Source organism: Delphinus delphis, chromosome 1, assembly GCF_949987515.2.
Source record: "Delphinus delphis chromosome 1, mDelDel1.2, whole genome shotgun sequence".
Classification (NCBI taxonomy): Eukaryota; Metazoa; Chordata; class Mammalia; order Artiodactyla; family Delphinidae; genus Delphinus; species Delphinus delphis.
This window is the reverse complement of record NC_082683.1, coordinates 79938093-79965763: the sequence shown is the minus strand read 5'-3', so window position 1 is coordinate 79965763 and position 27671 is coordinate 79938093. Positions and strand designations below refer to the sequence as shown.

The following is a 27671-nucleotide window of genomic DNA, read 5'->3' as shown; positions in this document are numbered from 1 at the left end:
CTGAATATTCTGGGAGATTCCATAGTAATAGGAAATGGCATTAACTAGTTACCTTCTCAATCTTCCCCTAGAAATGACTATTCTGCCTATTAATATCATCTTTTAGGGAGTTATCTGTCGTTATAGTGTTCAGAAGGCTGAAAAACCTGAAGAATATGAATAGGGAAGCTCCTTCCTAATTTTTAACTACAAAACACCAAAAATTGAGGCAACATTCTCTAGTGGGATTGAAATTCCCTGAGAACTAACTTGTAACCTGGATATCTTTTAAAACACTAGCTCCTTTTACCTTCCCTTACATATCAACCAAATTCTATTCTTAAAGTCGAGTATTTCAACTTTTCTATTCAAAAGACATTAATGGAAAGTTGAAAACACAGCCCTGAATATTAAACTTTCTTAGAGAATGTCTCCTTACTTGCACTTTTGGTAAATTTTTCTTCCTGTTAATTTTCTGAGAATATGTTAACTTGATTGTGAGCCACATTTCTAGAAAGAAATACATCTATCTTTCATATATTACTTGAGTCAGGTCAATGTTTGTTAATCTACTACCAACTATTTGCCGAACAGAGAGAATTCATCAGTCTCAGAAGGAAAATAATCCTAGTGGTCAATACTTTTTTAAAAAAGGGCATTTTTCAAATGAGTAGTCTGACATTGACATAAAAAATATAAAAGGATGACTTTATTAAACATACAAATTCAAGAACATTCAAGTTTTTTTAAAAAAAGATTACAGCATGAGAAGATAGCAGATCAATGGTAATGGTAAATATATATATATAATACTTGCCAAATGGAGTATAGATAAGACATACTAACTTCAGTGCTCAAAACAACAAAAAGAATGTTGTATCTTCCTTAGCTGTATTATACCTCTATGACTACTAAGTGGGAAACTTCTCAGCAGGCCCACACTCGCAGACTTATTTCCCATAGTAAATTTGATATGCTGTCATTGATATATATATCATTTTGAAATGTTGTAATATATAAACCTCTATCTTAGTTCCTTTTCTACATTGCCTACTTCATTAGAACTCTTCCCAACCTACCCCAAGACACTAGTAAGCATCCTTCTCTGAGCAGGACCAACTTGGTCAAAACAGGATATAGAATGGCTCTAGGCAGAGGAAAAATCTCCAATAATATTCTCAATTCTGTGTTCACTTTTCCTTTTAGCAGCTACCTAATCATATCTAAGATGGTATGAAAAAACCATACATGTTCAGAGAAAAAGAAAAGCATTTTGGACTATCAATATCTACCTTAGTCCTGCAGCTTCCCTTTATCAACCAGTGAACACATTATTTTAATTTCTCAACTGTGAACACAGGCAATATTTAACAAAGCACCCAGAAACTTTGTGGAAAGTATCATAAAATTTCCAAGGAGAATGTGTTAGGTGGGGCTAGAGAAGGCAGAAAAATCAAGAGAAACCATTAAGAAAAACATGGCAATTCACACAAAAAATGCTTTCACAAAATACTTTAAAAAAATGAATAAATTAAATTCAATTTCAAGTAATACCCCCCCAATATTTTCTCATTGTTTTAGTGTTCATAAAAGGTATAATATATGCCTCTAGAAAAGGAAATTATCTTCTTACCTACAGAATGGTTAGAGTACCAGCACCAGGTGGAGTTTTCCAAAAGTACAGAGAGTTTGAAGAAACCAGTAAACTAAGTCTTTTGACTCATTTAATCCCTGTCACAACCTTTAATTTTAAGACTCGTACCTTGAACCCCTATGTACGAGGCTAAAACTGCTCTTATTTCTGCATATGGCAGTGACAAGTAATTAGGGAAATGAAAGATCTGATCCTACTCGGGTAGATCAAACTCAAAGATCATTTTGTTAGTCTAAGAACTATCCTAGTCATTTTAAGTAATCTTAATCCATATTTTAGAATCTGCCAGGAGATTTTTAAACAAATTATTCACCCTGCCCGGGTCTCCAATCAAGAATTTATGGCTATTACAAATAACTCTTTTTCACCTCACCTCACAATACACAACAGCAAACTTTAAAGAACAATAATCATAAGCTCATATCTTTGAAAAATGGATGCAACAAAGCTTCTTCTGCTGTTATTCTTGAAGCCGGATTTAGATCTAGGAGTTTATCAAGCAGGTCGTAAGCTGCATCAGGTACCTCATCCCAGCCTTCTAGATTGGTAGGAGACTCATCAAGATTACCCCCACAGCCATTACTGTCCCCTTTACACAATGAATTCCCTGAGTGTTGTGCTTTAGGTGTTTGTATGAGGTGAGCACCTTTATGGTCCATCTTCTCTGAAAAAGCTGGGTCTTGAGAAGTGAGCTCTTGTATATCACTTGTTAATTTAGGAGTGTTAGAATTTACACCTCTGAGCTTCTCACAGAGTTTTCTCAAGTCTTGTGCTGGAACTTCTTTGCTACACAATATTGATTTGCCTAAAAGAGAAAAAATATACATATTTTATATTATTTGAATATATGAGAAGTCTCTCCCACGAGAAACATGCAAGTCCAACTGCATGCTTTTTGGATATATTTACACTGAATATGAGATAGAACATCACGTGCTATATTTAAGTTGTGTTTTACCTTACATAGCTGAAGGTCAAATCATAAAGTGAAAGGTAGTAAGTAGAAAGCAGTGACTTAATAAGTAAAGGACTCACTTGACTCTGTCAAAGTCTCCAGCTTCATTATATTCTTCTGTAATCTTTAATCAGCAGCAGCTCCCATTCCCTCTCCCCCTTCCAAGCTTCTACATGCCTCTAACTACATGGTTCCTGTCTTTGATTAGGATGCCCTGCACCTCCCCCCCAACTCCGTGCCCAGAATACTCCCACTTAGGGCACCACTCAGTTCAAGCATTACCTCTAAGATGCCTGACACTCACAGAGTTGATCATCCTAAGCTTCTGTTATATCCTGTGAAGGTTTCTATTATTACTTTTGCTATTCTGTATTGTAACTGATAAAATATATGTCTGTCTCACCTGCTAGACTATGAGCTCTCTGAAGATAGGGACTATCTTATTTATCTTTGAACCCCCAAAACCTAGACATCCATACTAGGTACATACTAGGTTCTCAATTAATGCCTGTTGGACTAGACAAAAAGGTATTATTCTGCTTCTGACGTCTTTGTTCAAATATCACATCCTTATCACAGATGCAGTCCTTAACCAACCTATTCAAAATAGCTAAGCCTTCTTCACTCCCTTTACCCTTTTATTTTTCGCAATACCACCCGTCTGTCTGACAGTATGTATTTGTTTATTTTTTCTCCCCCATTAGAATTTAAGCTCTATGAGAAGAGACTCAATAATAGTCTATCTAACCTAGTACACATACGGTTTCAGTAAGTGTTTTTAAATCAGTTAATAAACCAACCAGATCTTCGTTTTAAAAAATATAAATGTCTGAAACAATTCCCCAACAAAATTATTAGACATGGGCAAAAATAAGCTAGGCACACAAATAGGCAATAGTCTGTTACTTTTGCCGTATTTCCTTATTAAATAGAAATGGCTCTAAACAATGAGTTTGCACAGCACTTAGATTCCTTTCTGGGGCATGTGGATTGTTAACAAAACAATCTATCTCTGGAAGATAAAAAGTTACTTTTACATACACTCATCTCTGCTGGATAGGTGGACTAAGGTGGTGGGAAAAAAGGTGGTGGGGGGAAGCAGTGAGGGGACAAAGGAAATAAACTACCCAAAACTAAGTTTGTGGGGGTATAGCATGTTAATCCTGTTTTACTTTTAAATCTATTTCATTATTCCTCTTCTCTCTAAAAAATTATAGCCAGAGGAGAATAGCTCAAGGTTTTTCTTCTGAATTTATTTAATTCGACGAGTACTTAATGACAGTCTACAATGGGGCCAGGTCTAGGGGTTGAGGACAGAGGGGAAGGTTACACACAACACAAGAGAAGTAGAGAAGTGCTCCTGCTGTTCTGGTAAGTCTCTTTGGGTCATAAAGGGGGACAAGGTCATCGCTGTTGAAGTTCTGAATCCTTTTGTATTCAGCCCAAAGTTATAGTAAGATTTGACTGCAATACAGCTGACCCTTGAACATTGAGGGAGTCAGGAGGGCTGACCCCACGCAGTCAAAAATCTACATATAAATTTATAGTTTGTCCTCCGTATCTGCAGTTCTGATCTGTGAATTCAACTAACTGTGGATCGTGCAGTACTGTAGTACTTACTGAAAAATAGCTGCAAATAAGTGGATCCAAGCAGTTCAAACCCATGTTTTTCAAGGGTCAGCTGTAACTAAAGAAGTCATACTAATGAAACTAAGACAAGTGCTCTATAGCATTTTTTAAAATATGAGAGCAAGCATTACAATGATAAATCTCTAAGAGCCCTTGCCTGCTATGCTATCATGATGCTTGCCCTACGATGTTTTTTTGTTAGATGTTGCACTTGCATTTTTGGTCATCATTTACTATTACAAATGGGGGAGATTTGAGTTCTTCAACAAAATGTTTAGGGTTTGATAAATTTCATGTTCATAAACTTCTTATGAAGTTATTCAATAGCAGATGATAGTTTTCCCCATCAGTTGAAAATAAACATTCTCATGTAAGAATACGATTTCCAAGGCTTTGCTTCATGGTTCCATTTCCCATGTGTATATGTAATATCTCACCCTATCACCCTCAGATAAAATTTTCTTATTATAGTTTCAAGAAAGGTGCAAGTCGTAGACTGACTGTGCTGCAGAACCACAACCGCCACTAAGCCTTCCTGGTGGATCACACCACGGTACCGGTGCCCAAGTGAGGGACAATCATTTTTGCAGTAGTTCTTACTCAGAAATAGTTCTTGGTCAAAATCACTTGTTTTTTCAAACTAACAAGTCTCAATGCTTTCTAGGTATCATACTTTTCTGAATCATATTTTCCAGGAATAGGTGGGGTGAGACAGGCATATGTATTTCTTGAAGTTCCTCAATTCTGATGTGAACCCCTGATTAAGACCCACAGATTCTGGGGCTGGGCAACAGGCAGCCCAGCTACTTTTGAGGTGGGCTGACTGAAATTTTGTCCCAAAGGAGTGTTCCATATTTTGGGGCAGCATGCTGACTCAATTACACCCACCCACTTTGGAAAGTATTAACTATAATTGTGCATGGAGAATAAATACAAGGTGGCCATCTGAGTTCAAGTTGTTGGCAAGAGCAAGGCTGAGATAATTCTCAGGTGCCCTATGAGGTACACTGCATATCCCAGACTTGAAGTACAGGAACTTGTGTAGCTAAGATGACTTCCCACATCCAATAAATGCTTATAATATTACTCCATCAGTAAAGGTATTCTGTTCATTTCGCTTCTCTACTACTCTAACCCTAAGGAACCTGACAACAACATACATCCTATTATGTCCCCTACTGCAGTCCTTACTACACTGTATTATAATTAACTATTTACTTGTTAATACAGACTAAGAGTATTTAAGGCAGGCCCAAGAGCACCTGATGCTTAATAAATATACAATAAACAAATTAAAACATATTATGAAAAATATTTATGCAATAAAGTCAAACCATAACTACAGGGAGTTAAGATTTTATTCCTTATTCTTTTGTTTAAGATTATAAAGTTGAACTTTAAATATTGGAAAAGTGTAGTACTCTGCGCTTGATAAGATAAACTGATTACATGTAGAGAAGAGAAGTGATAAATTATTTTCTTACACAATGCAATTAATTTTCAAGCAATTGAGAAACTTTGTATCTAACACCAGAGAACATTATATGTTTATTTGTAAAGAGAATTTCATAATAATTTATTAAGTGATTTGTAGGAGATAAATCAAAGGTATTTGTTTTGTTCTATAATATAAAACTGCTTACCAAAAGTTTTAGCAGCCTGGATAGTTTCCTTGGATCCACGAATTGTCATAATTTGAGCCAAAGCAGTTAAATCATCACTTGCTTTATAAAATGGATATCGTCCACTAAGCAAAGAAAGGAATATGACACCTGCAGACCACATGTCAATTGCTGTAACAGAAAACAAACTTTAATTTTACTCCTACATCAGTAGTTCTCAACCTTTACTGTATATTCAAATCCTCTTAAGAGCCTTAAAAAAATTTTGATGCCCCGGCCAATCCCCTCAGAGGTTCTGATTTAATTGGTCTGGAGTAGGGCTCAAGCATCAGTTTTTTTTTAAAGTTCCTCAGGTGCTTTTAATGATTTCAGGGTTAAGAATCCCTGGTTTAACATCCTTAATGCAAAATACAATATCTTCTTTCTTGAGCAACATGAAAGTTGCTAAGTTTAAAAGGATATCTCATCACTAAGTAAATGCACATTTTATAACATCAAAATAAATCCAAAGTAGCTACGTAGGAAAAAATCTGGATGTACCCCAAGAGTTACACACCAGAGTAATGAAAGTGTTTCACTTTAGTGAAAAGCATTAAACGTTAGAAGCTCATCTTCAGCAAGATGTTAACCCTAACTTTTGCTGTAGAAACTATCAATCTCTAGAATTCTGGCAGTTATGATTAAGACCAGCTCAGCCTCATGAGAATAAACTCATTTTTTAAAAAAATGTTTAGGGGGACTTCCCTGGCTGTCCAGTGGTTAAGACTCTGCACATCTACTGCAGGGGACATGGGATTGATCCCTGGTAGGGGAACTAAGATCCCACGTGCCTAAGATCCCACATGCCGTGTGGCCAAAAGAAAAATGTTTAGGGACATCTTCTCTCCTAATGGCTGAACTCCCAGTATCATCAAGTTATTGGCTCTACTCCCTTGGCCACTGCATCATCTGCCTTTCTTGGTTCCCTTTGTACCTCTGCCTGCTCCTTCAATGTTTCCTCTAAGCCTTAAGGGCTGAGGTTACCCAGAGTTCCAACTTCTACCCTATATACTCTCCCTTATTGGCCCATACACTTCACAGCTTCAGCTACCTTTTATATAGTAATCATGACAGTCAACTGTATTTCCAGTCCAGACTTCCCTGTGCTTCACTTACTTTTATTCTGTTGGACATCTCTATCTGGATGTTCCACATATATCTCAAACCAATTTTGCCCCCAATCATCTTTATCTTTCCCTGTACACCAGTTACGTCTTTATTCTCCCCTTGGTTACTGGTACCCATTCAAATCTCCCAATCTAGGAGTCTGATAAACATCTTGGATGCCTTTTCCCCACCACTTCATACCCAAATCCCACATCCAATTATCCATGAAGCTCTGCCTTTCCAATTCTTTGCTCTTCTTTTCAAAGATTTTTTTGATGTGGACCATTTTTAAAGTTTTTATTGAATTTGTTACACTATTGCTTCTGTTCTATGTTCTGTTTTTTTGGCCATGAGGCATGCGGGATCCTAGCTCCCCGACCAGGGATTGAACCTGCACACCCTGCACTGGAAGGTGAAGTCTTAACCACTGGACCACCAGGGAAGTCCCCAATTCTTCACTTTTCTGTTCATTTGTATTATTACTGCCCTCGTTCAGGTTTTCATCATCTCTCACCTGGACCTGGTCCTCTCTGCATACCTGCCAGAATGACCCATCTAGAATACAATTATTACCATCCCTTTCCCTTGAATAACTTTCCAAAACCCACAGGGTACAGTCCAAGCCATATAACAACTGTGATCTGAGACCGTCTACCTTTTTCCAGGTTTATTTCTCACCACTCCTTGACTTTCATCATACATTCCAGCAACACTAAACTCTTATTGATTCCTGTATGACCATGCTATTTCTTGAGTTCCTCTGCTCATGCAAACCCCTCACTCCAATTTACATTCTCTTTTCAGACGTTCTATCTTCCATGAACTTCCTTCCATAATCCCTTCAGATAAGGTTAGATACCCCTAAAATACTCTGTATAACGTTTTATAACTTAACAGGTTATTTTATATTTGCGAGTATGTCCTGACCAGAGTGTAAGCAGAGTTTCATTCATTTTTTATATCATTAGCAAGCACAGAACACAGAACAAATGAATACATTTCTGTAAGGTCCATAATCCAAGTGAACAGCAGGGTTCATCTATTCAATAAGATGTTCCATGACAACTCTTTCAGGCTATAGACTTTTCTTTTTCAAAAATCTCTTTAATGCTATTATATTGTTTTCACAATAATAAAAAATTTTAATCAAACACACAATCATATGTGTATCACAGAAGAATTTTCAGGTATTAGACAAACATAAAATGTTGCTAAGTTAGCAAATACTACTAAACACAATTTTTTCCCCCACAAAGGTGATGTTAAAATTATTCCTGGTGAAATCATCTTGTAAACAGATAAGCAAAATGCAATTTATCGGGTAAAAAAAAAAAAAAGGAAACACTAGGATTAGGAGCTTTCATAAATAGCACTATCTCAAAAATGGGAATGCCACACTGCTAGAACCACTTACATAACTTAGTTAAAAGCAGCAGAGCTCAAATTTAATCATAAGTAGACAAAAATCATAAAATAAAATACACCCACGGCAACCAATTTAACTGGGTTCTGTATTTCTAGTGCAACATACCTGTAGTTTGGTTGGGGCACTTTGTCAAGACCTCTGGTGCTCTGAATCCTGGTGTACCTGCCCTAGGTGCAACCTGTTGCCGCCTTATGATGATGAAATAAGATTTTTCTAGTTATGTAAAGTTTAATTATTTAAGACCAAAAAATAACATTTATCAATTTAGTTCACAGTAAATTCTACCTTGATATCTATATAAATAAAAGCTATTACAAAGCAAATGATAATCCAGTGTGATGAAAATCCTGGATTTTGTTTCTATAGGTCTCTCCCCCGACACCAGTTCCCAGGCCTTATTCCAGAAGGGTTTTAAGGTAACTTCCAGGCATAGAAAGAGGTAGTATATGGTAAGAACATAACAGAAAAATAGAATACAATGGGAACTCTGAGGTATAAAAATTTATTTCTGTTTGGAGTGATTAATTTCTGAGATACTTGTTCACTTATATACTTGAGTTAATCAGGAAAGGCTCATGAAAGCTTATAAAAGTCTTGAAGGGAAGAAAAAATTTATGTGGCGAAGAGTTGGAGGTGGGAGTGAGAGAAGAGTTCTAGTATTTGGTTCAGGTTATTCTACACAGGCAAGAAAAAAGAAAGAAAACAAGATTAAATCAGCAAGTAAAACATACAATTCTGAAGTTTCGTAAGAGCTATCCCTACCCCTACCAAAATTATTTGCATGTAAAAGTAAATGTGTTTTCCAAAGAGCATTTGCATGTGAAGGGAACAAATATGACAATACTTGTCATTTGCTCTTCAAGGTACCAATCTGCATTAGTGCCTATGCAGTTCACAGAACTGCATTGTTCCCTTTCACTCACTCAAATCAACTGTCCACCAAAATCAATGCAATTTCTCATCTTGTCTGGCAGCATGCTGGTGATTTTATAGCACCATCAAAACACATTACCTTGAAAGGCAAATACTGCAAACTTTATCTGTTGCATAACAGTCACAGGTCAGGCTAGCTGGGCAAGAACTGGCAGTTTTCCTCATCACACTACTATTCGTAACTTTTGTAGAAATAGCCTTCTTTTTTGTTGCTAATTTTCTAGATAGTAAATCCACAGTCTTTGACTGCTTCATAAGCTGTAAAAGAAAAGTCATATTCTCTATTTTCATGGCATTTAACATGATGCCTTTGAGATGCTAGTAGAGCAAAAAGCAATAGGGGAAGCATAACTTTCAAAACTGCTGAATGTGCTGTTGGATTGTAAATAAACACTTGTCTATCAAAATATTTATGGTCTTTTTACGTTACTATGTTGAATAAACATATTAAAAATTTACTAACCATTCCTAGTTTGGTGAATATTTGAATTACACTTTATTAGAACTTTTCCTGAAATGTTACAAAACAATTACATTCTAGTGTCTAACTCCATTTCAGAACTGTAAACTGCACAATTACATTGGCTAAAATCAGTTTTAATTTGTTCCTCATGCTATCTAGCTCCTACAGGATATTATAAGTCAATTAAAAACCACTTAACATTGGTGATAATTTTGTAAATTTTACAAACATCTTTACGCTATCAACTGTGTGTCAGAAATGTGTTAGTTGTTGGGAGCTCACGTTCCAGCCAATGAGAGAAAAGGCCTTAACGTTCTAAATGTTCCTTTAGAGAAAGAGCAACAATAGTCAGCTAATCAAAAATGACAAAAAATTCCAAAAGAAAAGTTCAGAACTGGAGAAAATGAAAGCATTGACTAGATGCTCAAAGCAGTAATACCTTCTGCTAAAGCAAAACTCTTAAAAACTTACTACTAATAAAAGCTAGCCATTCCCCAAATTCTCTCCAGTGTACGACTGACTGATGATTGCACTATTAAGCTACATTACTTACTTTCACTGCAGGGCTCTCATGTGAAATGGAGCTGTGTATATTGAAATTTCTTTCTCCAAAAACAGAGCGCTGGACAGAAAGGCCTACAGATCCCTCCTACAATACCAACAAAAACAAGGAAAATAAGGATTATATCTGTAACACTTTCTGCCAGCTGTACTCTGCCATAGTTTTGAAAGAGTTAAGTGACATAAAACAAAAACAGCTGCATCCAAGTCATTCTCAGGCATCAAAACACTTCTGTGAAAGGAGAAAACAGTCTAGACAGAACTCTTAACCCCCATACAATGTTATCATAGTCCACAAATATATATAACTAAAAAATTCTAAAACCACCTGCATGGATGTTACATTTTGCTGTGCAGCTAAAATGGAGATAGACACTTCAGAATTTTTCCCCTATAACTAATGCTTTCTTTTAAAAAGGGTAATTAATATGAACTTTATAACATGCAGGGAAAATTACTTTCCGTTTTTGTTATATAATGCAATTATAATGATAAAGACATTATAAATCTACCAAGCAAAATTTTCAGTTTTGAAATCATAAAACAATCCATTGTAAATCTTAGTGAAATCTAATCAATTGAATATATAACACGTGTAAACAACATTGTTCTTTTGTTGCGTTATCCTAGAATTATAACTCCCCATGTTGAATGGAGTACATTTCTAAAACCGTATTAGTACTTAAGAAATAAAAGAGGTAGAACCTTTCCATCTTTTCCTTGTTTAATCTGAATCTGTGCACTTGTGTAGGGCCTTTTAACAGCAGTTTTTGTGGTAGGCTGCTGATCCAGCTCCTTAGGTGCTGCTGGGCCGCTCAATGAAATTTTGTTTCCGGTGATTACATAGGATTTATTTTGTGAACAGCTTTCCTGCTGAGCTTCAGACTGGACAAATTTGAGAAGCTCTATTTTCGTATCGTGGGTTCCTTGGGCCAAACCAAAGTCTACCAAGGCATACCTATGAAACAAAAATAAGCACTTTTACTTCTCTGTAACAAAGCTTAGTTAATATCATAATATGCTCAAACCATATTCACCCAGAAACTGTATTCTTTGGGGGATAAATTAAGGATTTATAACATTCTTGAAAAAAGAAAAGTAAGTTTTACAGACAAGGTAAGGATTTAATAGCTAACTACTGAAAATTAAGGAAAGATGTATCCCACACAAGAAAACATCTTTTCTCCCCTTCTTCCCATGGCTTGTGCAGACAAGACAACAAGGAATGCAGGATGTAAACACAATCCTTTGTCCTCTGATGGTGGCAGAGATGGCACCATAGCAGATAATTTTTAATTAAACAAGTTTAAAAGAAAAATAAATTAAAATCATGGTTTAAAAATCTGATTAAAGAAAAAATTAAAAGTCAGGAATACAAAAGCCCAAGAAAAGAAGTTATGGTTCTATTATCCTTATTATACTCAATATGAGCCATTATATAAACAGCAGTTTTTAAGTTTTCAGCTTACAATGCCTCTATGTATATAATCAGCATAAAAAATAGTCAAAAAACAAAACTTTAGTGTTGAGACATGAAATTGGCTATCATGTGGTCCAATCCCCTCATTTACTAGAAAAGAAAAATGAAGCCCAGAGATAAATGTATAAGGTTAAACAAACAAAAAACTAGACCCTTTCTAAGTCTTTTAGCTCTTTCCACTGAGCCATGGTACACCTCATGACGTACACTGTTTTACTAATACAATTTTTTTTTCTCCTTGAGTGTATTTCCCTTCCTCAACCACAGTGAAAATCTGAAACAGAAAAAGATGTGTGTGGCTGTTACAGGATGCTCTGCATCTAAGAGGTGGACCCACAGCACAGATTCAGTCAAGTATTAAGTATTTGCTGGTAACTTTCCATACTTACTTTCTCAAGCGCCTATTATATAAAAAATTGCTGGGCTTAACATCACGGTGAACAATACCAAACTGATGAATGCGTTTCAAAGCTTTGAACAGATTAAACATATATTCCCGTACTTCTTGAAAAGAAAGAGAATTCAAAATGTCCTAAAATAAAGTTATGAATAAGGTTATAAGATTGTTTTAATGAAATATTTAGCTAATAAAAATTCAAGAAATATTAAAACCTACCAAAAAGGACTCATGTTCCAGATATGGCATAGCAATAACCACATGATCATTTTTCCTAAAGCAGTATTTAACTCCCATGACATTGTCTTGCCCCCTAGTGGAAAAATGCACAATGAACTTGAGAAGAAAGGTCAAATGAACTGAAACTTTATGCAGTTTTTTAAAAAATGCAGTTTTAGCAATGCATAAATAATGCCAGAAAACTAACTTAAAACCATCACCATACAGGAGAGATTACTCATTTAACTGACTTATGCAAGATGAAGGGTTTTTTTTTAAACAAACAGTACCAGTTATGAGGTTATAATTCAAAATGAGATAATTTTAATTGAGGAGGTGACAGAATGGGAAGGAAAAGATGAATAATAAAAATGAATTAACAAGACTTAGTAGCAGATAAGATGGTAACAGTAATAAATAAATCAAGTAAAAATTAATAATAGCTAATATTTATTGAACATTCACTACATGCCAAGCTCTTCACACCTATCAACAAATTCACTTAATTTTCACAACAACCCTATAAGGATGGTGCCATTATGTCCTACCCCCCCCCTTTTTTTAACATATAAGGAAACTGAGGGACAGACAGGTTAAGGAACTTCCCCAAGGTAACTCAACTAGTAGGTCATGGAGCCAGAATCTGAATCCAGGCAGTGTGCTCCAGACCTAGACTCTTAACCACTATACTATACTACCTCAGAGAAAGGTGAGGAAAATAGGGTAAACTGGATTTTCAGAGTTTTGAGACTGAGTAACTAAAACAACATGGATACCAACAAAATATGTAGAGAAAACAGGAAAAGAAGCATCAAAAACCAAAACCTCATCATTCTGATAGAGATATCTAGATACAAGACTATATCTTAAGTGAGAAGTCAAGTGTAAGTCAGTGACAATATTATAGATAAATGATACCTAAAGCTGTGAAACTATTAGAGAAGAGAAAACTGAGCCTTGGAAAAGTCTCACGTTGGAGGGCAAAATAAGGAAGGAGCAGAAAGCCCAGATAGGGACATCCGCAAGTGAGGAGTTTTCAAGGAAGGGGTGATCAACAAGGAGGTCAATTAGAATAAGGACTGAGGGAAGGCTTTCAGTCTGGCAAAGAGGAATTAACTGGCAAAAAGAAATTAACTAATTTTCAGAAAGCAGTTTAAGTGGAAAGGAAGAGGCCAAACAGGATTTAAGGAGGGAAAATAGTATACAATGGAAACAGAACATAAAGACAATTTTCCTGAAATATCTGTCAAAGAATAAAAACCAGTGTGGGAGCTAGAAAGGAAGCAAGATCAGGTAGACTTTTTTTAGCATGCACATTTTTGAACAACAAGGAAAGAAAAAGTGGTAGAGGGAGTTATTTAAAGTGTGGAAAAAGGAATAATCTTATTCAGGGGACTAGAAGGTATTATGTAATCATGCCTTACAGAAGCCATCTTATCCTCTTGTCTTCTGAGGGGTAAAACAAATTAATAGGCGTGTTTATTCATTCAATAGATATTTAGTGGGCACTGTTACTTGACAGACACTATGTTAGACATTAAGGATGAGAAGGTGAATTAAAATTAACATGATTTCTGCCCTCATGGACTTTCCTAAATAGTGGGCAATATGGATAATAAACCAGGTAACAAATAATGACAAATTATGGTAAGGGTTTTGAAAGATATCAAAAGGTGCTGTGACAATAAAAAATAGAATCTAATTCAGAGAAGACCTCTTTGAAGTGGTACCATTCTTGCTCAGAGCAGAAAGATGAGGAGTTAGCATGCAAGGACTGGGAGGGGTCTTCCTGGATAGGGAAGAAGTATGGGTAGTGGCCCTGAAGTGAGAAAGCTCTTGACACAAATTTGAGACGCTAAAGAAAATAGAGCACAGTGAAGGAGGTGGAAAGACTGGCATGGGATAAAGTTGGATTTTTTTTTCAAAGAACATTGGGAAACCACTGAAGAATTGTTAAGTAGTGGAAGTAATAGTATCCAATTTATATTACATACATACATATTTTTATATTTTAAGGATCACTCTGGCTGTTTTGTGACTATGGGATTAGGAGGGGAAGAGAAGAAGCAGGCTACTATAGTAATCTAGACTTGGACTGAGACAGCAGTTGAGAAGACAAAGATATGGATGAGATTTTAGATATATTTTGGAGGCAGAATTGCCAGGACATGGTGATGGAGTGGACTAGGAGAGAAATGGAGAAATTGAGTGTGATTACTAGGTTTCTGCCTTGAGTAACTAGGTAGACTGTGGTACCATTTGCTGAGATGGATAGATGAAGGCAGATTGTTGCCACAGGTAATTTTTGGGGCAGATGAAGGTGAATTAAAATTTCATTTTTCGCATATTAGGTTTGAGATGTTTATTAGGTACCCAAATGGAAATATCAAATCGTCAGGTGGATACACACAAATCTGCAGTTAAGAGGTCTGAGGTTAGATATACACTTATGGGAATCATTACTATATATTTAAAGCCACGTGGAATACATGACACCATCTAAAGAAGTCTAGAGAAAGAAAGTCCAGGATCAAGCACTGAGGAACTCCAACACTTAGGGGTCAGGTGGAAGAGGAAGAACTGGCAAAGCATACTGAAAATGAAAGGCCAAATAAAGCAGGAAGAAATCAAGGAGTATATGGTAGTACAGAAGTCAAAAGACAATGGTTCAAATCAATTATGTTAAACACTGCCAGGAGTTCATGTGAACAGAAAAAGGAACCGGCAAAACAAAGTCATGGTTGCCCCTAAAGTAGTTTCCACTTAGCATAGAGGAGAGCAGCCTCACTGTGTGTGTGTGGCAAAAGGCGGGTGTGGAAGTGAAAACAGTCTGTGCAGGTAATTTTTGAGAAGTCTGGCCATGAAGGGAAGCAAAGAAATAATGGAGTAGCTGGAAGGGGGACGGCGGTACAGCGAGGATAAGAGATACTACATCACGTCTCTATGTTGACAGGAATGACCTAGCAGAGAGAAACCAAACAGAAAGACATGCCAGAGGATTCTGTTGTTCAAAATAAAATATGAGATGAGGCTGTCAATATCTGGGGAGATGTGAAATATGAGTTCCCCACATTTTTAAAAATATCTACACCATGGAAGCCAAGGTTTATGATTTGGCAGGAAGATTAGAAAAAGAAGTGGTAAGAGAACAGGAAGTCAAGCTGAGCCTCAGGAGAAATCCACTTTAAAAATTAATATAAACTTAACTAGCCATTCCAAGATTAGTGGAAAAGTGCTAGCAAACTGCAAACACCTGACTGAAGAATATGTTTAATCCACAATCTCACCATCCCTATTAGATATCTACTTAAAAATCTTAAAAATTATATACAGCAGTTCAATTAAAAATATCTTTAAATTGCCTACCCAGCCACTGTTAGGCACTGAAGCTCAGCTGCAATTCTTACAGGATGACTTGTTGGAATTAGGTGTTTCAGAGCAATTTTCTCTTCAGGTCCCACTTTTAACTGTGTTGTGGCCAAATACACAGAGCTGAAAGTGCCTGTAAAACAATTTATTAGATTTTTCAATATTTGGTTTTTAAAAATGTTTATGAGACAATGCTAAAATAATTCTTAAAAACTGTTTGGAATCCATAAAATTATCACAATCTGTCATCAATATTTTAATGACACTGAATACAAAAAGCAAACACATTTGTAAATACAACTTATTTTCAATTTTTAATACATTCTTAACTGTCCTCACATCTTTAGGGGGTATATTAATTCAGCAAAGCTATATAGTAAATCTGTTTAACTGAGTTAGCATAAAATATTTCCACGGTATGACCCAATCTACCAAGTATCTTTCTACAATTTATCATTGTAAATTACTTTCTTAAGAGTTGGATTCAGTTCTGTTAGAAGTAGAAATGATAACAGTCTTAGGGGGCAAAAAAAACTACATTTTTTATTTTAAAAAGTTTTTTTAAACTTTTAAATTCACCATGAAACTAAAGAGAAAAAAATATAAGATTTGGTGGTCAGTTAAATCTGAGAAATACTGAGTTAAAGCAGATTGATAGATTATTTCTAGAACTTTAATGTACTGAAGTACATCATAAATAACGAAAAGGGAGCTATACATGCTATAGTTTTCAAACTTATTAGCCTTAGAACACACTCCACTCCTCCCCCTCTCCAGGAATAGTTCGCTATTTGTTATGAGGACATCAGTTTTCCAGAACAAAGTTTTTGAACACTAAGTCAGTGTTCAAAAAAAGGTAAAAAATAATATAAAGATTTGCTTCTTACATCCCAAATCATCTCATCTTCTAATCTCTCTGCCCTCGCTGACTCAGCCTTTTCTCATCTCATACTTTCCTTTGTGAAAAGCAAGCAATGAATAAACGGAAGTTTTGTTGTTGTTTTTTTTTACTGTTAAGTTTTTATTTACTATTTCTCAGTATAGTCACTAAAAAGTTCTATTATCTGTTATCTTCTCAATCCCTTCACATTTGTCTGCCAAATTCACCCTTCATTCAATCAATATGATTGCTAGTCTCTCAATGGTATTTACGTAAATACTGACTATCCTATAAATATTGTATCACTTTATTTTCATCATTTTGCCATGAAAAATTGCCATTGTTCAACATACAATTCTACCTAAACGCAATGGAGAAAGAGAAAAAAGATTCAGCTTTCCATGATCAAATCCCCCCACTTAAATCTTAAACTTTTTATTTTTAATAATTATCTTTAATAATATATTATTAATATAGCAATACTTTTTTTAAAGCAAGCATCTGCCTTTTTATTTTTAATTAATTAATTAATTAATTAATTTTTGGCTGTGTTGGGTCTTCGTTTCTGTGTGAGGGCTTTCTCTAGTTGTGGCGAGCGGGGGCCACTCTTCATCGCAGTGCGCGGGCCTCTCACTGTCGCGGCCTCTCCTGTTGCGGAGCACAGGCTCCAGATGCGCAGGCTCAGTAGTTGTGGCTCACGTGCCTAGTTGCTCCGCGGCATGTGGGATCTTCCCAGACCAGGGCTCAAACCTGTGTCCCTTGCATTGGCAGGCAGATTCTCAACCACTGCACCACCAGGGAAGCCCCCAGCAATACTTTTCATAGTATAAAATTATAAAGGTTAAAATAGGACTGTTCATTTTACTGTAAATATTTATTTATTCTTAGATTCTTTCCAAGGAAAAAAGAAAAGCTGATAATTAGTAATATAACCATGGTCTTAGTATTTTTAAAAGGGGTATTTTTCCAATAAGAAATAATAATGAAAATCAAGATTATATAAAGGAAAACAGGAGGAAAAAAAAGCTTATAAAGATAATGAAGTATATCCCCAGATTACCTTCTCCAATTTTGTCCTTAATCTTAAACACATTACCAAGCTGTGGTACAGCTTCGTAAAGCTTCTGAATATCTTTCTTAACACCTATCAGGGAAAAAAGAATTTAGGTACAATTAATTACTTAGGTTGAAAAATCTCAATAAAATAATTTCTAAAACATAAGTAATTACATTACAAATAAAAGTATCTATAATAAACCTTAAACTCATGATAAGACTAAAACCCCATCAAGTTGCTCTAACTCACACACCTCCTGAACAGACAAAACTGCAAAGTAACTGAATCACTCACACCCAATTGCTGCTACTCTGAAATTACATACTAACATATAGATACATTGTCACTGCATAGAGTACAACACAATGAAGAGGCTAAATTTAAAAAATAACTAAACAATTTGTGCTGCGATCACTAGATGGCATGACAAGGACACAATGCAATCTTCTTGAAAACTGTTTCTTTCCCCCAAAGATACAAAATCTTACAGGCTTGGAAAAGTTTCACATACTGAATATTCACAGTATACTCTAGAAAGAAGGTCTACTAAAGGTCTCAAGAATGTTAAAAAATATATTCTTTAAAAATTGTCCCAATTACCAATAGTATCCTATATCTTGACAGCAGAAAAATCATTACTTTTAAATAAATATAAGCTCTTTACAAAAACCTACATGGTTAAAATTCAGAGAGGCAATAATACAAAATGTGGTAAACTACTGGATACAAAAAAGAACTACATACTTAAGAGTCCTCAAATTTTATTACAATATCTAGGCCAAGCATCAGCTACTTTTAAAGTTATAATAACATTCTGCATCATGCAACAGTTTTAAGGCATTTTCAAAGCACCTTCACACATATTATCTTTTCAGATCTACATAACAGCACTGTGATATTGGGAGAACAGAAATAATTATCCTGATCTTTCAGAGAAGGAATCCATATTCAGGGAAATTAAATCACTTATCCAATTTCACAGAGGTACTGCTGGTAAGTTTATAGACTCACTCATTTAACAAACACTGTGTTTTTAAAAGTGCCCAGCAATTGGCATATTAAAAATACAAATGAACAAAGGTGGTGGAAGCCCCTGTTCTCTAGGAGCTTAGCCTAGTAGAAGAGACAGATGTTAAAAGCTCACTTTTAATACAAGATTTTAACTGTAATATTAGAGGAATGCACATATTACTAGGTAGAAGTGGGGAGGGGAATGAACACTCCTGAAGGTGCCAGGTGGCTTCAGGTGACTTAACCTGTGTTTTGAAGCATTCACCAAGTAGAGAAAGTGCAAGAAGGCATTTTAGGAAGGAACTACTATGTATGCAAAGACATGGAAAAGGAAAAAGGCATGGGTTATTGTGGAGGGAGGGGAGAGTAGGAGAGATAATAAAATTCAATGTGGCTGAGGAAGGAAAGGCAGAGGATGCAAAGGAAGGTCATTTAAAGTTTTTAAGCAGGAAGATGACAAGTGGAGGATAAATCTGAGGTGAAGAATACTAAGAATACTAAGAGGTGGAGATTAAATAAGAGGCCAAGAAGACCTAATCCAGTAGCCTTTCCACTACATCACTCCATCTAAGGTAATGGGAAGAACTTACTTAAATTACCCTCACCTTCCCATCTACCTTGCAGATGAACTGGAGAAGCTTCATGGATTTCAATATAACAGGCAATGTAACAGTAATCCTGTGAACCAGTTTTGGAGATGACAGGCCTAAATCAAAACGCTGGCTCCACTATTACCCAGCAGGTATGACCTTTCTAGAGCATACAGCTTATCCTCTGTGAGCCTTAATTTCCCCATCTATAGAAAAGGGGGCATAACAGTACCCATGCCGCTGAAATACTGTGAGGATTAAATGAAATAATATACACAACACAAGAGCAGCTTCTAACACAATGCCCGACACATTGTAAATATTAAATTATACTGGTGATTCTTATTGCTGTGGTTACTATTATTAACATTATTTCTTTAGGGCTTTTGCTCTTACTATTCCCTCTGCTTGAAATCCTCTTCCCTTCGTATGGCTGGCTCAATTGTCACAGTTTCCTCTGACATCGCTAGTTAAATTAGCGCTCCTCCCATTATCCACATTACCCTGTTTATTGTCTTTGGAGTTCTTATTCACTATAAAATTATCCTGTTTATTTACTTGTTTGCTCTCTGCCTCCTCCCACTAGAATATAAGCTCCACCAGTACAGGCTCCCTGTCTGTATAATTCACCACAATGCACTCGGCTCTTAGAAAACTGCCTGGCATGTTTGTTGAATGAATGAATTCTTACTATCATCATGGTTGTTCAGAGACAGCTGTAGGAAAAAAAAAAAAAGCAAAAGTTTACAAGTTACAAGAGAGTGAAGCCAAAGACAAAAGCAATCACTTCACCATCAGCTACCACACTACTTCTCTCTCGAAAACAAAACCAAGGCCTGGGGGAAAAGCTGGCTTTCTAGCAGTAATAGTTGCCACAGTCAATTACAATCATTCCTAATGAGTGTCAAGTCCAACCAGCTTCAAATTCCAGTGTCATAGGAAAGGCATCATGAAAAGGCACTACAATGATATATTCAATTTGTTATTACATTTCTTTGATTCTAAGACACAATTTTAACGACTCTGAAATTGGGATGCAACTTACAACTGTTGCTGGTCAGCATCAAAACTTATACAACAGGTGTCAATGACCTGAAGAAAATTCAAGAAATCACAGAGGAGCATTCACATTTAATCCTTAAGAGCCAAAATGGCTGTAGGGAGGAATAGTAGAGGTGGTGAAGTAGAAATCAAATGTAGGCCAGCTCCACATAACTGGGTTGTTCTTAAGAACTCATTAACAATGGCTTTTTTAAAAAATGAATTCTTCAAAGAAATTCTGCATCACTAATGTTTGAGAACAGGGACTTCCCTGGTGGTGCAGTGGTTAAGAATCTGCCTGCCAATGCAGGGGACATGGGTTCGAGCCCTGGTCCGGGAAGATCCCACATGCCGCGGAGCAGCTAAGCCCGTGGTCCACAACTACTAAGCCTCGCTCTAGAGCCCGTGATCCACAACTACTGAGCCCGCATGCTGCAACTACTGAAGCCCACGCGTCTACAGCCTGTGCCCCGCAACAAGAGAAGCCACCACCGTGAGAAGCCTGCGCACTGCAATGAAGACCCAATGCAGCCAAAAAAACAAAAACTAATGTATGAGAACAATATTGTGAGGGGAAAAAAATAGGATATTAACAAGTCTGAGTATAAAAAGTGATTCAGAAGGGACAGATCTGAAATGTTTATTTTCCATTTCATGTATGTCCCAGAGATATACAATTATTTGTCTAATTACATCTAAAAGAACTCTTCCAATAACTATAAAAAAAAATTCTAGGTGTTAAGGAAAGCACTGTCACAGTATAACTGGCAGTATTTCTGAGCAGTACATAAAATAATGGTGTATCTTACAATTAATGGTGTTTAGGTATGACAAAATATTTTAAGAACCATTTGTGGTCTTTTTATTACTAAATGTATTGAAGTGTTTGTGTGCATGCTTTGTTGTATATACATGATTAATTACACCAAAAACTTTGTAGTAGGATGATATAGTTTCATGTGGCTATTTAAATTAAAATTAAATAAAATTAAAAATCAACTTCCTCAGTCACATTAGCCATATGTGACAACATACAAACATTTCTGTTAGTGCATAAAGTTCTAATGGACAGTGCTGATACAGAAAAAAGCCTGGAATCTAAAGAGTCTGGATTCATTCAACTCCTGTAATTAAACCACATTACTGTTCATGTTTTTAACCCTTAAAACAAAGGAACTGGATTAGATGAACTTTACCTTCCAACTATAATATTCTATGCTTTTCCTACGAGTTCCACATTTTGGAACTTCCCTTTGCATAAACATGAGCTGGCAGTTAGTAGTAGAGATGCTGGTTAACTGTTAGAAATAAGCAGGAAGAAAATATAAGTAGTAAGAAAATACTGTAATGCAAGGCCATGTGAATGACTATGCAAGCTCAATGTGCTTCCACACCACCACTCACTTACTATGCACTTACATATCTCTACAAAACTCAAACTATGTTTATATTAAGTTTTCCTGTCACTGCAGAACAACTTTGATGTTTCTGAACAACAGAAAAATTTCCTGACAACCAAAGTGAATGAAAAATCCCCAGATTATGAATTGGGAGATGAGAGTAGACAGTGAAAGAGAGTACTCGTATCAAAAGCTAGAAAATACTACTAAAGGCAGAGACCAATGAATATATACTTTGAGGACTGGGGAAAGACCCTGAAAAAAGTCCACAAACTAAAATATTATTTAGGTCTTCATTAAATATTATGAAGGTCTACGCTTCTGTTTTGAAATTTTAAGCGAATTTTTTTTCTGCTACATAATATATCCAAGTTGGCTACAGCAACAGCATCCTTAACTATATTCCCTGCTTTCACCCTCATCTTGTTCCACATAAAAGCCAAAGAACTACCTCCTTTCCTCACCCCTCTCTTCGACTTCACTCCCATCACTCTCCCACTTCCACTCACATGACCTCCTAGCTATTTCTAAATGCTAGGCACACTCCCAGCTTAGGGCCTTCGTACTTGCTGATTCCTCTGTCTGGAATGCTCTTCCCCAGATACACGCACAGCTCACTCCTTCACTACCTTCAAGTCCTAGTTCAAATGTTACCACACTGAAGCCTTCTCCAACCAATTACACTTACTAAAATCACAATCTCGTCTCCCAATACCTCCTATCTCCCCTTCCCCTCTACATTTTCTTCACAGCACTAATCACTTTTGAACATACTATTTATTCATTTTCTATCTCTATCCACTAGATTGAGGGCACTGATTTTTGTCTGTTTTACAAACGGATTTATTCCTAGCACCTAGCACCTAGAAAGGTGCCTGCACATAACAGACATACACATTTAAGAAACATTCATCATACAAATGAAATGTTTTCAATTACTTACCATGGAGTAAAACTGACCTCCAGGAATATATGTCATGCTTATTCTGGGGCTTCATGTATTGCCTAAAATAATGCTTCCTATAACTCAATTACTTACCATGGAGTAAAACTGACCTCCAGGAATATATGTCATGCTTATTCTGGGGCTTCATGTATTGCCTAAAATAATGCTTCCTATAACTAGGGAGATCATATAATTTAGCCCAAACTGGGAGAGTCTTCAGAGTGAAAGGGGGCACTAATAATTACACTGTGACAACAGGAATAAACTGGATCTGTCTCAGGCAAACCAGGACGTTACCTATAACCCACTTTAGAATCGTAGGCTAAGAGCATCCATATAACACAATGAAAGCAAGCCTTCCAGTACAGTTCAACAGTATGGAGGAGACATTCAGTATATATACAGTTTATACTTCATTCTTTCACTGAAAAGATCTTTATCACTTACTAAACTTGGCATATGGTAGATACTTAAAAAAAAAAAAAGCCTGCTGAAAGAATGAAGGAATAAACATTTGAGCTAATACTTTGCCAGGTACTTTGTTCACCAGCATTTTTCTTAATAGGAAAAAATGGAAAACAATCTAAAGGTTCAATAAGAAAAGGCAATTAAATAAATTATACGATACCATGCAGTGGAACATTAGGCAGTCCAAGCGCAGAGTATTTAGTTACATTAAGAAATGTTCAAGATATATATTGCTAAGTTAAAAATGGAGATCAGAAATAAGTTGGCTGTGATCCTAATTCAGTTTTTTAAAAAATGTATCTCTGTATGCACAGGAAGACCAAAGAAATACAACAAAATGTCAACAGTAGCAATATCTGTACAGTGGGATATTTTCTTACTTTGACTTTCTGTATTTTCTTCAATAAGCATGTATAATTTTTATCAGAAAAATAGTTATAAAAAGCTGACAAATATTCCCCAAACAAAGGGTCATACTATGCAGGCATTGTACTAAAAATTTTACTTTATATCCTTTGGATGAATGATATCTAATCATTCAACCTAATATTTTCAGGCACCTACTATGTGCTGAAGACTGTTAGGCCCTGGGAATACAAAGATATATAAAAATCCCACCATTCAAAAGTTATTACATCAAAGGAGAGTAAATCATATTAGATCATGAGACAGTTATGTGCCTGGACTTCATCAGCTTTACTCCTTATTCAAGTTATGTTTTTGATATAATCTTAGCTTTTATTAAGGGTCAAATAAAAAAGAACCATATGAATAAAATTTCAGCATGTTTTATAAATTATCAAAGGTAACTGTTTATAATGCTCAATGTTCTGTTACATATAAAAGCCACCAAACTTTGGAAATTTGGAATAAAATTCACACCACTCTTCATTTCCTAGCAGGTTTTCAGAAGAGTATTAGAATAGTAGTTTTTACCTGAACATATGCTAGATCCAAGTCAGATTCATTCATTCATACACTCTGCCTAATGCACAATGTACATCAGGAACTATACAAGATACTGCCTTCAAGAACCTTATAGTATAACTGAAGAGACAGAATACACAGAGTGCTAAACAATACAAGAATAATAATAATATAATGACTGTTATTGTATTATGTGTCTGATGACATAGGGAAAGGTGAACCATGAAAAACAGGTAATTGCAAGAAATATGGAAGGCAAGAAGGAAAGCACCCATGAAACTGGATGAAAGTGGCATTTTAAGATTATTCTAGTGGCAGTGTACAAAATGAACTGGAGGATGAAAAAAGAAGTGAAAGCAGGCAGTTTAAGTAAGAAACTTCGTTGTAATTCAGGAGCAAAGTGTAAGGGAATGAATTAATGTGGTGAAAATGGGAATGGGAAGAGGCAACACTATACATACTAAAAAGAAGTAAGATAAAATTGGGTGACTGGATGAGGGGAGCAAATACAAAGCACAAGTCAAAGATAACTCTAAAGTTTTAAGCATAGAAACTTTAACTGGAATAATAGTGGCTTTCATCAAATAGGGACATCAGGAATGGTACTCATTTTAACATAAAGATGAGTTTACCCTTAGTCAGAAAGCAAAAGTATGAGATGTCATATTTTTCTGGGGTCGAGTTAAAGTCTATTTTGTAGTGTATAAGTATATATCATGGACGAAAGGTCAAAATTAATATTTTTGAAAAAGCACTAAATATATTTAAGACAAAGAGAAAATAACATTTAGCTACATTTTAAGAAAAGAAAAGAGAAAAGAAAACAGTCAATTGGAACTCCTATTTAACCAATATTTATTAAATGCCTGCTATGTCCCAGGCACACTGCAGGAATGAAGGTGCATGTTACAGTGTACAAGATTAGGCATTGTTTGACCCTCTCCTTCTCATTTCAAGGTCTGGGTAAGGGTGAAGCAACACTTCATGATGTACACTGAGATACAGTCCTTCATTACTGCTACAAACATTTCATTTACTTTTGTCAACTAATTCTGCCTTTGAATATGTAAGTTAAAGTCCCTCCAATGCCGATTTCTAAATTCAAGCTTAATGCAATATGGTGATTAGAAATAAGAACACAGGTCTAGAAGAGAAATTCTAGTTTGGGTATCAACAAACTTTGTGTTCTTAGACAACGACTAATATTAGACTGTAGCAACTTCATCTGTAAAATGACATGGTTGGACTACAATCCTCCTTCTAAAATGCAATCCAATCCTAAATCTAGATCTTATGAAGCTTCTCTGATTCATAAAATGCTCCTATATAAACATACAACTCACTTTAAGATTCAGGACGTGTTTTTTGTTGTTTGTTTTTAAATAATCGAAATTCCAGAATTGTTGCCTGTACATCTTTGGCAATGAACACATACCTGGTAGTTTAAAATTCTGCTCATGTTTTAATGAGCCATCCGCCAGAAACCGGCCACGAGAAAAAGCCGTTGGCTCCTGCATCTGAATCCCTAAAGAAGCCTCCATCGCAAAGCGACTGCGGCGCAAAACGCCAGCTAAGGGGTCATGTCCACAGGGGGAGCAAAGCAGCTGTGAAACTCGGCATACTGGAGAAGATGAGAAGTTTAAATCACTCAGTGAACTAAGCACTAAAAAATGCTACTGTCCCCAAAGGGGCAAACAATTAAAAACGCACCGTATGTCCAAATCCCCAAAGGAAGGAAAACCGTGAGCCATTTCTAAGGATTCCATGGGCTCCACTTTCACCTCCCAGAAACACCGGCAGGGGGCCGAAGGGAAATGTGCCTAACAGAGGAGTCTCCCCGGCAGCCGCCGTCAGGGGCAAGGGAGGCGGTGGGAACTGCAGAGGCAGCGAATGCGGGGGGAGAGGCCTTAGTGGGGAGAGCGGTTCGACCTGAGGAAGAGGGTCGGAGGAGGAGATCGTTTGATTGCTGAAAGGGAGCGCCAGGAGGCTTGTCCAAGGCCCCACGCAAGTTGGTGGAGAACTGATACGACACGGCTCACGAGCGCCGGGCGGAGGAAGAGAATGAATGGGATCCCTCGGCGAGCGCGGATTGCGAGCTCCGCGGGGAAAGACCTTCTTCCCTCAGACTCCAGACCGAACGGGATGCTTAGTGCGCAGGCGCACGACTTTCCCGCCGCAGGTCGGGGGGATCCGAAGTGGGGGTGGGGTGTGGGGGGGTAACTGCACTGCTAAAAGACCGAAGTCACGATCCAGAATTCGTTTCTAATCCCTCACAATCCCGCGCCATGGAGCAAACCGTCGGAAACTCACGGTTTAAAGGAATACGACTTCTCTGGTTCCCCAAAGGCCTAGGTCGCCGCCTCCGAGAGCGCCCACCTAGCGAGTCTGCCAAACGCGCCTGCGCAACACTTCTCGCGTTGCTGCTTCTAATTGCTCATGCGCACTGTAAATCCCTGTGCGCCGCGTTATCTGCTACTGGGCGCTTGCGCAAGCGGGTTGGGTTTCTTCCGCAAGGCTGTGGCTGGCTGAAATAACGGTTACAGATATAGAGTCCGGGCATAATCCTTTACTAAAAAATAGAGTGAAACGTAAGGTTAAGGATCTAACAGTATTTTCAGGAAAGAGGATAATTCAGAGACATAGAAGTCTCAGGTACTGGAGTCGTAACACATCCCGACTTACAGAGACGTTGGGCACGCTGAATAAAAGACATTCATTTTCTTGACTCCCAGCTTCACTTGTTTTTGTTGAGTGCCCTACTCTCCGTTAAAAGCAAGCAAACAGAGAAAGGCAAATACTAATTGTTTATGGCTGTATTCGAAGAAATGAGCCCAGTGACATTCACTCACTCAGTCGGTCAGTCAGTATATATTTGAGCCCTCGGCTCTGAGGCTGGTTTCTAGAGGCTGGAGTTACAGCGGGGAACACATGATAGAAAAAACCGCCATCCCTTTATGAAGCTAAATTCCAGTGAGGCAGTGGCAATAAACAAACAAATGAGCAACATTCTTTTTAGATATTGATTAGGGCTCCAAAGAAGGAAAAATAGTGGAAGGATGTGATGGTGACTAAGAAGGACTCACCATGATGGGAGCCAAATGGGAAAGAGACTAATTGGCAAAGGACAGAGTAAGTGCAGAGATAGAAATGAGCTTGGTAAGTTAGAGGGGGGAAATTTCACAGAACATCAACACCAGACAAGGGTACTCTGTGACCATGATTGATGACAAAAGAAAAAAAGTCTTTTTTTGAAGACAAAAAAAAAAAAAAAAAGATCACTGTAATCATGCCTGGATATAGACTAAACATAAACATTGTCCAAGCCACAAAAATGAGCAAACATTTCCTTATCCTGGATAATATGACTGAACTGCTGCTCCTGTACTGATTATTTAGCCTCTGTCCAGTAGATAATATTCAGTCATTCTAGATAGTACTAATTAAAATACACAATTATAGAATTACTCCTGCCTTCCTACAGCTTCCAATCCAGAGCAAAATCCCTCTTCCTTGAACCC

At 36.8% G+C, this 27671-nt stretch overlaps 1 protein-coding gene across 1 annotated transcript; it reads right to left on the bottom strand.

Annotated features, from left to right (window-relative positions):
- Nucleotides 1–674: 674 nt before the first annotated feature.
- CDC7 (cell division cycle 7) lies at nucleotides 675–26537 on the bottom strand. The gene is made up of 12 exons (XM_060025467.1): nucleotides 26464–26537; nucleotides 25589–25774; nucleotides 17774–17857; nucleotides 15831–15966; nucleotides 12465–12558; nucleotides 12238–12380; nucleotides 11074–11326; nucleotides 10361–10456; nucleotides 9424–9602; nucleotides 8517–8599; nucleotides 5861–6010; nucleotides 675–2438 (listed from the first exon to the last, which is right to left on the bottom strand). The coding sequence occupies exons 2-12, from the start codon at nucleotides 25692–25694 to the stop codon at nucleotides 2044–2046; spliced, it is 1719 nt and encodes a 572-aa protein (XP_059881450.1). The 5' UTR covers nucleotides 25695–25774; nucleotides 26464–26537; the 3' UTR covers nucleotides 675–2043.
- Between the last annotated feature and the right edge of the window lie 1134 nt (nucleotides 26538–27671).